Source organism: Globicephala melas, unplaced genomic scaffold (genome assembly GCF_963455315.2).
Source record: "Globicephala melas unplaced genomic scaffold, mGloMel1.2 SCAFFOLD_219, whole genome shotgun sequence".
NCBI lineage: Eukaryota > Metazoa > Chordata > Mammalia > Artiodactyla > Delphinidae > Globicephala > Globicephala melas.
Genome location: NW_027207391.1, coordinates 452,082 through 461,375, shown reverse-complemented (window position 1 = coordinate 461,375; position 9,294 = coordinate 452,082). Strand labels below are relative to the sequence as shown.

Here is a 9,294-nt window from a genome sequence, read left to right as displayed (position 1 = left end):
TGTCTTGGGAGAGGCTTTAGAAGTTCGTCAGAGAGTTAGGAAGTGACGCAAGAAACTGGGATCTACCCAGAGAAGGGAAAAGGATCAGAGAGGGAATAAGTGAAGGTAAAATAAAATCTTTTACTTGTCTTACTCCTAAGCAAAATAAAAGGTCATTGTTTTTCAGAGTAATATTGAATATTAGTGACAGTGTATTGGGTAACTGTCGCACGTGTAAGGTGAGTGGCAGCGGTGTCCTAGGGACGGAAGAGAGGAATCGGGACACTGGGTTACAAGTACCTGTGCTACCCGTGAGGCGGTGTAGTGTTATTTGAAGGTGGACTTACATTAGTCCTAATATATATTGCAAACTTCTAAGACAACCATTAAAATTTTTTTGAAGTATAATTGATATGCTAAATAGGAGGAAAAAAATCTAATCAGATAAAATGCTCAATTAAACCGGAGAAGGCAGGAGAAGAGGGAAAGATTTTTTAAAAGAAACAAGTGTAATGAATAAAAAACAGTAACAACCATATTAATACTCACTTTAAAAGTGAATGGTCTAGGCCTTCCCTGGTGGAGACCGCCTGCCAATGCAGGGGACGTGGGTTCACGCCCTGGTCTGGGACGATCCCACATGCCGCGGAGCGACTGGGCTGGTGAGCCACGATTACTGAGCCTGTGCGTCTGGAGCCTGTGCTCCGCAAAAAGAGAGGCCGCGGTAGTGAGAGGCCCGCGCACCGCGAAGAAGAGTGGTCCCCGTTTGCCACAACTAAAGAAAGCCCTCGCACAGAAACGAAGACCCAACACAGCCATAAATAAATAAATTTAAAAAGTGAATGGTCTAGATACACCAATTAAAAGACTGAACTGTCAAAGCAGGTAAAAAAAATAAGACTTATAACATTTAATTATATATTGTCCATAAGAAGCCCATTTTAAACACGAAGACACAGATAGATTAAAAATAAAGGGAGGAGAAAGGCATACCATGCTAACACTAATGGAAAGAAAGTGGGAGTATCTATATCGATTTCAGACAAAGCTGACTTAAGAGCTAGTAAAATTATCAGGGACAAAAAGGGGTATTAAATATGATAAAGGGATCAAGTCTATAAGAAAACACAAGGATCCTTACCGTGTATGCACCTAACAACAGAACATCAAAATACATGAGACAAAAACTGATAGCACAGCACATTTTTCCAACAGCATTTGTTCACTTCATGTCTTGGTATCATATTTTTGTAAATTTTGCAATATTTCACACCTATCATTATTATATTTGTTATGGTGATCTGCAATCAGTGATATTTGATGTTTTGACTATGACTTGCTGAAGACTCATATGATGGTTGGCAATTTTTTTTTTTTTTTTTTTCTGTACGCGGGCCTCTCACTGTTCTGGCCTCTCCCGTTGCAGAGCTCCAGACGTGCAGGCTCAGCGGCCATGGCTCACGGGCCCAGCCGCTCCGTGGCATGTGGGATCCTCCCGGACCGGGGCATGAACCCGTGTCCCCTGCATCGGCAGGCGGACTCTCAACCACTGCGCCACCAGGGAAGCCCAATGGTTGGCATTTTTTAGCAATATTTTTTATTAACGTATGTACATTGTTTTTTAGACATAATGCTATTGCACACTTAACAGACTATATTGCAGTGTAAACATACTTTTATATTCACTGGAAAACCAAAAAAAATTCGTGTGACTTTTATTGCAACATCCATTTTATTGCAGTAGTCTGGAACCGAACGTGCCGTATCTCTGAGGTGTGCCTGTATATTAACTGCCACACTTTTTGTATTTTTATGCTTTTTCTTGGGGATTTCACTGTTTAAAATGGCCCTCAAGCATAGTGCTGAAGTGCTGTCTAATGTCCCTAAGTGCAAGAGGGCTGTGATGTGATGCCTTTATAGAGGAAGCGTGCTAGATGAACTTCATTCAGCACAAGTCATAGTGCTGTTGGCTGAGTTCAGTGTTTATGAATCAACAGTGTATATTAAGTAAGGTGTCTTTAAGCAGAAACACACATAAAACAAGGTTATGTGTTGATTGGTTGATGAAAATGTCGTGACCAGAGGCTCCAAGGAAGCTAACTCTATTTCCCCTAGGAGCAACGGTTTGTTATTCCCTAATTCAGTGTTCTCAGCTACGTTAGAGAACTACCATGGATGATGAGAATTGGCTGTATGTAAATATTTATATTTGCACATATGAAATTTATAGTATATTTTCTAAACAGGCCAGGGGAGTAGGCCAAGGAAAGAGTGTGTCAGTGGAGACTACTGTGTCTCAAGAGACAGAAAGCAGCCATGATGGTTGAGATTGAAACGTTAGGCATGATTCCTGCAGTGGCTGTGGAGGTGCAGACAGCCAGGCACAGCTAGATGAAGACTTGCTGTTCATTTTATGAGCCTTTATTACATGCCAGGGTGGGAGGCAATGTAGAGGAGATTTGGGGACTTAGAGACATGGAGGACTAGATCGTCTATGCTTTCCTCTCTAGAGCTCTTCAAGGACCTACTGTCTGAGTCTGGGGGTTTGAACAGGTGCTAGTACTGTCAGGGAAGAAAAATGAGGTGGCTGGCTGGGCAGAGGGCCGTGGGGGCTGCAGGGGCCTGTAAGGAGAGGTGGGGGTGAGGCTCGGAAGGCTGGCAGATCAGCAGGGCCAGAGCAGAGTGAGGTCTGGAAATAGTTGCCTCTGTATGACTTATGGGGCAGGTGCTGGCTGGAAGTAAGGAGCTTGGACTTTATGCTAGAGGAAGTAGAAGATTTCTAGGCAGGAGAGCAACACAGTTTCTGTTTTAGAAAGACCACTCTCACCACAGGGTGGTTCAAAAAAGACAGGAGAGAGTGAAAGTGCAGGCAGAGAGATGAGTGAGGACTCGATTGCAGTTCAGGCCAGAGATGGTGTGTGTTGGGGGGTGGGGGTGGGTAGGGTGGAGATTACTTAGGAGATAAACTGATTGGATTCAGTGGCTGACTGGGAATAGAGGCTGTGCACGGGGAAGCATCTGGTGTGAGGCCTGTTCTCAGGCACGCATGTCTGGGCTGAGAAGGCTTCTTCTGTAGGAAGCAGTTTTGGGCCAAGTCACAGAGGGATTTCACAGCCAAAGGAGGCAGGGAGAGGCCCCTTAGGGTCTGGAGTCCACTCACCACCAAAACCTGAGTCTCCCAGGACTGAAATACATCCTAACTGTGGTTGTTTTAAAATATGTCTAAAAAGTCTTTGGTCTTCCTCCAAGAGGTGAAGCAGCCTCAAAGAGAGCCTGAGCTAGAACCAACCAGCTATGCTTTTGCTAGGTTCCTGACCCTCAGAAACTATGAGATAAAGAATGTTTGTTGTTTTCAATCTGATAAGTTTTGTGGTAATTTGTTACACCTCAGTAAATAGCTAATATATTAGCTATTTGGGTTGGCCAAAAAGTTCGTTTGCTTTTTTCTGTAAGATGGCTATAGTAGTGCTTAGTTGTCTTTAACTTCATTCGAAACAATTTTGTTAGATTGTATTGCAACAGCAGTCATATCAGCATACACTTAAAAAAAGTATCAAAATTGGTGAATTTTTGTGTAGCCATTTTATTTTACTTAAAAAAATGTTTTTTTAATAAACTTATTTAGGGGCTTCCCTGGTGGTGCAGTGGTTGAGAGTCCGCCTGCTGATGCAGGGGACACGGGTTCGCGTCCCGGTCCGGGAGGATCCCACATGCCGCGGAGCGGCTGGGCCTGTGAGCCATGGCCGCTGAGCCTGCGGGTCCGGAGCCTGTGCTCCGCAACGGGAGAGGCCACAACAGTGAGAGGCCTGCGTACCGCAAAAAAAATAAAAAAATAAATAAAATAAAAAATAAATTTTTTTTTTAGGGTTTTTTTTGGCTGTGTTGGGTCTTCATTGCTGTGCATGGGCCTTCTCTAGTTGCGGCAAGCGGGAGCTACTCTTTGTTGTGGTGCATGGGCTTCTAATTGCGGTGGCTTCTCTTGTTGTGGAGCACGGGCTCTAGGTGACTGGGCTTCAGTAGCTGTGGCACACAGGCTCAGTAGTTGTGGTGCACAGGATTAGTTGCTCTGCGGCATGTGGGATCTTCCCGGACCAGGTCTCGAACCCGTGTCCCCTGCACTGGCCGGCGGATTCTTAACGACTGAGCCACCAGGGACGTCCCTGTGTAGCCATTTTAATATTGGAGAAGAAAGAAAACCCCCAACATTTTCAGCATATTATGCTTTGTTATTTCAAGAAAGGTAAAAACGCAACTGAAACACACACAAAAAATTGTGCAGTGTATGGAGAACGTGCTGTGATGGATCGAACGTGTCCAAAGTGGTTTGCGAAGTTTTGTGCTGGAGATTTCTTGCTGGACGATGTTCCATGGTTGGGTAGACCAGTTGAAGTTGATAGCGATCAAACAGAGAACATTAATTGAGAGCAATCAACGTTATACCACACGGGAGAGAGCCGACATACTCAAAATATCCAAATCAAGCGTTGAAAATCATTGGCACCAGCTTGGTTCTGTTCATCGCTTTGATGTTTGGCTTCCACAAGAAGTTACACCGGAAAAGCCTTCTTGACCGTATTTCTGCATGTGATTCTCTACTTGAACATAATGAAAACGTTCCATTTTTAAAACAAATTGTGATGGGTGATGCAACGTGGATACTGTACAATAATGTGGAACGGAAGAGGTCGTGGGGCAAGTGAAATGAACCACCACCAACCACACTGAAGGCCAGGCTTCATCTAAAGAAGGTGATGTTGTGTATATGGTGGGATTAGAAGGGAGTCCTCTATTATGAGCTCCTTCTGGAAAATCGAACGAGTAATTCCAACAAGTACTGCTCCCAATTAGACCAAATGAAAGCAGCGCTCATCGAAAAGCGTCTGGAATTAGTCAACAGAAAACACATACTCTTCCATCAGGATACCACAAGACCGCATGTTTCTGTGACGACCAGGCACAAGCTGTTCCAGCTCGGCTGGGAGGCTCTGATTCATCCGCCGTACTCACCAGTCATTGCGCCTTCGGATTTCCATTCGGTCTTTACAAAATTCTCTTAATGGAAAAAATTTCCATTCCCCAGAAGACTGTAAAAGGCACCTGGAACAGTTCTTTGCTCAAAAAGATAAGAATTTTGGGGAAGACGGAATTATGAAGTTGCCTGAAAAATGGCAGGAGGTAGTGGAACAAAACGGTGAATACGTTGTTCAATAAAGTTCTTGGTGAAGATGAAAAATATGTCTTTTGTTTTTACTTAAAAACCTAAGGAACTTTTTCACCAACCCGGGACTAACTACTGGGATGACCAAACTCTACCTTCTGAGACCTCCCGTCCCCTCGCCTCAGGAAACAATGCCGATTTCACTGACAGGAATCATCGGACAGCAGCCCCTCAGACTCCTGTCCTCTCAAGCAGCACCACGGCACCCGGGTCCTCCTGACGCCTGTGATATGGGGCCAGGAGCGGCGCGTGGTGGGGGGGCGGCCCTGGGCAGGGAGCGCAGAAGGGCAGGTAGATGGTGCCCACGTCGGGACGCCAGCAGGTGCGCGGGGTCTTCCTGTTTCTGAATCCCCTCCAGGTCCTCCCCTCCCCTACCCCAGCCCCTCTGGGCCCTCACCACACAGCAGCATCTGGGTAAGGCCGCGTCACTCCTCGGATGGATGAACGTCCCCCAGTGCTTCCACTGCGCTTACAACAGAAGCCGCCTCCCGCTGCGGTCCAGGGCCCTGCAACTCCCCCACCTCGCCTTGCACCTCGGCCCCGCCCTCCTTTCCGCTGCCGGACCAGCCCCTCCAGGACTGCTGCTCCTCGCAGGACTTTGCTGACCACTCGGCGCCCCGTTGGGGCAGCTGTTATTCACAGCGCCGCTCTGGGTGACAGCTTTTCATGTCTGTTTACCTGCTTTTCCCTCCCCACTAGCAGGTGAGCTTTAAGGGCACACCTTAGGCGTAGTCCTTTGATCCAGAGCAGTACCTGCAACATTGTCAGTGTTGGGGAGGGTCTCCTGCAGACCGCGCTCCGAACGGCCGGGGCCCCGCCCACCGCGCCCCGCCCACCGCGCTCCGAAAGGCCCGGGCCCGCCCAACGCGCTGCCAGCGCCCCGCGGAACTCTGCTACGCAGACGTGTTTCGCGGGGAGCGAATTCGGCGTCGGTCCTGAAGCCCTCCTCAGGGTCTGGCTGCGGCTGCAGCGCATGGCGGTGAGTGCTACGGTGAGGGCGCACCGGTGTCGGGGCCTTGGGCCCTTGGTGGCTCCTCGTGACCTTTGTACTGTCCCGCTTTCTCCAGGCTCCAGGACATCCTGCTCGGGAGACATCGGCAGCCCCAGGTACTGCCCGCGCACCCCGCAGCCCCCGGTTCCCCCCGCCGCTTCCCGGCGCCCCGAGTCCTTCCACTGTAAGGCCCTATCAAGTCTGTCTGCTTAGGGCACCCTACGTGCAGTGACGCTGCCTCCAGGGCCAAGAAACAAAAGAAGAAGAAGAAAACCCGGAATGGGGCCTCTGCGGCGAATGGAGGCGGGAAAGCCACAGAATCGCCGGCCTCAGAGGAAGCCCCTCTAAGTGCGGAGGCCCAGGCAAGGGCGGGCCTTAGTCGGGAAGGGTGGAGCCTCGGGGTGCATTCTGGGTGGGAATCCGCCGGTGGGAGTAGTCTCGGATTTGCGGACTTAAAGCGGGGAGAGGATGAGACGGGGAGTTTTGTGTTCCTGTGGGATGGGGCTGGAGGCCGCGGGGTCCAGGTACCCTCTCACAGCCACTATCCCCGATCCACCACAGGCGGAGCAGCTGGCCCGGGAACTGGCCTGGTGCGTGGAAAAGCTGGAGCTGGGGCTGAAGATGCAGAGACCCACCCCTAAGCAGAGTGAGGGGCCTGTCTGTAGAGTTGCGGAGGGCGGGGGCGGGTGAACCGTGACAGTCCTGTGGCCTGCAGGTGCTCCCAAGGGATGGAATAGTTACCTTTGCGGTAGGACAGTTGGAGGTGAGGATAGAGAAGGTTACTAGTCTGTTTTCATTTGCAGAAGAGCAAGCTCTTGGGGCAATCCGAACCCTGCGCAGCCGAAGAACCCCCCTGCCCCGGAAGAGGCAGCTGATGCACTCCTTGTTCGGGGACTACAGGGCTCAGATGGAAGCCGAGTGGTGCGTGGCCCTGCGGGCTCTCAGGACTGGTGAGGACCTGGGAACTGGTTGGTGCACACCTGCCTAGTTCAAGGGGGCGGGGAGGAAGAGCCTGGGCAGTGGAAGGAGGAAGCCCAGAGCAGTAGGGCTGGCGGGGGTAGAAGATGGCTCAGGAAAGCGTCAGGGAGCAGGGAGAGAGAAAGCCTGGATCTCAGGAACACAGAACTTGGGCTTGGACCAGGGAGGCAGGGGCAGGAGAGTTAGTGAATCTCTCTGTGATTCTCAAGGGGGTGTGATGATAGTGTGATACCTTATAATTTTGAGAAGTAAGTCAGTTAATTTTTACAATGGGGATAGAGTTGTATGGGCACAGTTAGCATTAGCCATTATCATTCAATTCTGATACAGTCTCTCCCCTCCCTTACAGCTGCCCACTCAGTCCAGGTGCAGCCTGTAGGTGAGGCCGCCAGAAAGAAGAGCCAAAGGGTCTGCAGGCCTCGTCTAACAGGGAGAGCCAAGGACACCCGAGACACTCCTGATGAAGAGTTTAGGTTCAATTTCTTTTAGCCTCTTCCCCATTCTGGAACGATTCTCCTCTGCGGTTGGTGCAGGGGTTTGTCTTGAGTGCAGAGCTTTCCAGGAATGCTCTGTCAGACAGATGTGGGGTTGCTCTGTCCCTGGCTGGTCAGTGAATCTGGTGCCATGGCTGTTGGGAAGATGCAAGACCTGCATGTTGGGTACTGACCTGACTGTCAGACAAGCCCAGGACCCCGTTTATAGGTTTTCAGCTGAAATGTCTCTCCTGCCAGAAGAGGGCGGTCCATTCAGAAGTTTCTACAGTAAACTGAAGTGAGTGTTTAGCATGTTGTAGAAGGACTCTTTTAACAGGCTTAGGAGCAGACTAAGTAGATGTTGGTAATAAGGATTAGTAGGGAAGCAACATAGTTATGCACTGGTGCTCACTTATGGGAGGATGTTCTGTCAGGTGGTGTAGAGCTCCATGCCAATTGTGTCTCATTGCCATAATAAAAGTATTCCTCACAAAAGTGGAAGAGTGAAAGCGTGTGTTAACTGTCTATATAGATGAGATGGTGTGTGGCACTGCTGGGTCCAGGCTCTCACCCCAGTGCTTGGTCTTTTGTCGTATTGCCTTCATTCCTGAGCAGGTAGCATCCTTGGGGAGCCATCGTAGCCCCCAGCAGCCCAGGCTTTGTTCTGAGGAGCAGATAGCTTCCTGCCCTAAGAATCCCAGCCAGACACCAGCATTGAGCCTCAGTGGACAAGCTCTGATGTCAGCTGCTCCAGGTGATAGTCCCAGGCCTTCTGCATTAAGTTGGGTTTTCAGGGGGGCTTAATCCTCTTCAGTGGTTGTGGTACCATCTTTGGTGGTGTCTCCCAAACTTGCAGACTAGACTAGATAGATACCTGGAGCCCACCTGCCTACTTAACATCTCTTATTTTGCTGTTTCACAGGCATTTCAAACTTGACATGTCCAAAACATCCGATTAGTCCCTAAATCTCCATTTGTTTTCTGCTTTTCAGTGAATGGCACTACTGCCCAACTAGTTGATCAGGCCAAAAATCTGTGTCACCTCTGCAAAAGGGGTTCGTGGATCCAGTTCCAATGTGTGTGTGTGTTTGTGTTGGGGGTTCCCGACACCAACAGCAATTCTTGGATGTCAGCAGCGTGTCGAAGAATGCAACTCAATTCTGACACTGTCTACCCAGAGATGGAATCAGATTCCACAGGAAAAGCGCTCAGTCCCACAAGACCCCCCTCCACTTCACATGCCAGTCACGAGTCCTATAGTTGTTCCCTATACTTTAAATCAGGTTCCTGTGACCCCCTTCTTTTTTTTTTTTTTTTTACATCTTTATTGGAGTATAATTGCTTTACAATGGTGTGTTAGTTTCTGCTTTATAACAAAGTGAATCAGTTGTACATATATATATGTTCCCATATCTCTTCCCTCTTGCGTCTCCCTCCCTCCCACCCTCCCTATCCCACCCCTCTAGGTGGTCACAAAGCACCGAGCTGATCTCCCTGTGCTATGTGGCTGCTTCCCACTAGCTATCTATTTTACGTTTGGTAGTTATATATGTCCATGCTACTCTCTCACTTTGTCACAGCTTACCCTTCCCCCTCAAGTCTATTCTCTAGTAGGTCTGTGTCTTTATTCCTGTCTTACTCCTGGTTCTTCATGA

General features: G+C 49.1%; 1 protein-coding gene across 1 annotated transcript; it reads left to right on the top strand.

Moving 5' to 3' along the window:
- The first annotated feature begins 5,605 nt into the window (after positions 1-5,605).
- Positions 5,606-8,102, top strand: LOC132595593 (UPF0488 protein C8orf33 homolog). Its single transcript, XM_060293280.2, has 6 exons — positions 5,606-6,176; positions 6,265-6,304; positions 6,402-6,550; positions 6,750-6,834; positions 6,992-7,138; positions 7,516-8,102. Exons 1-6 carry the CDS (start codon positions 6,171-6,173, stop codon positions 7,653-7,655), a joined length of 567 nt encoding a protein of 188 aa, XP_060149263.1. The 5' UTR covers positions 5,606-6,170; the 3' UTR covers positions 7,656-8,102.
- Positions 8,103-9,294: the final 1,192 nt, after the last annotated feature.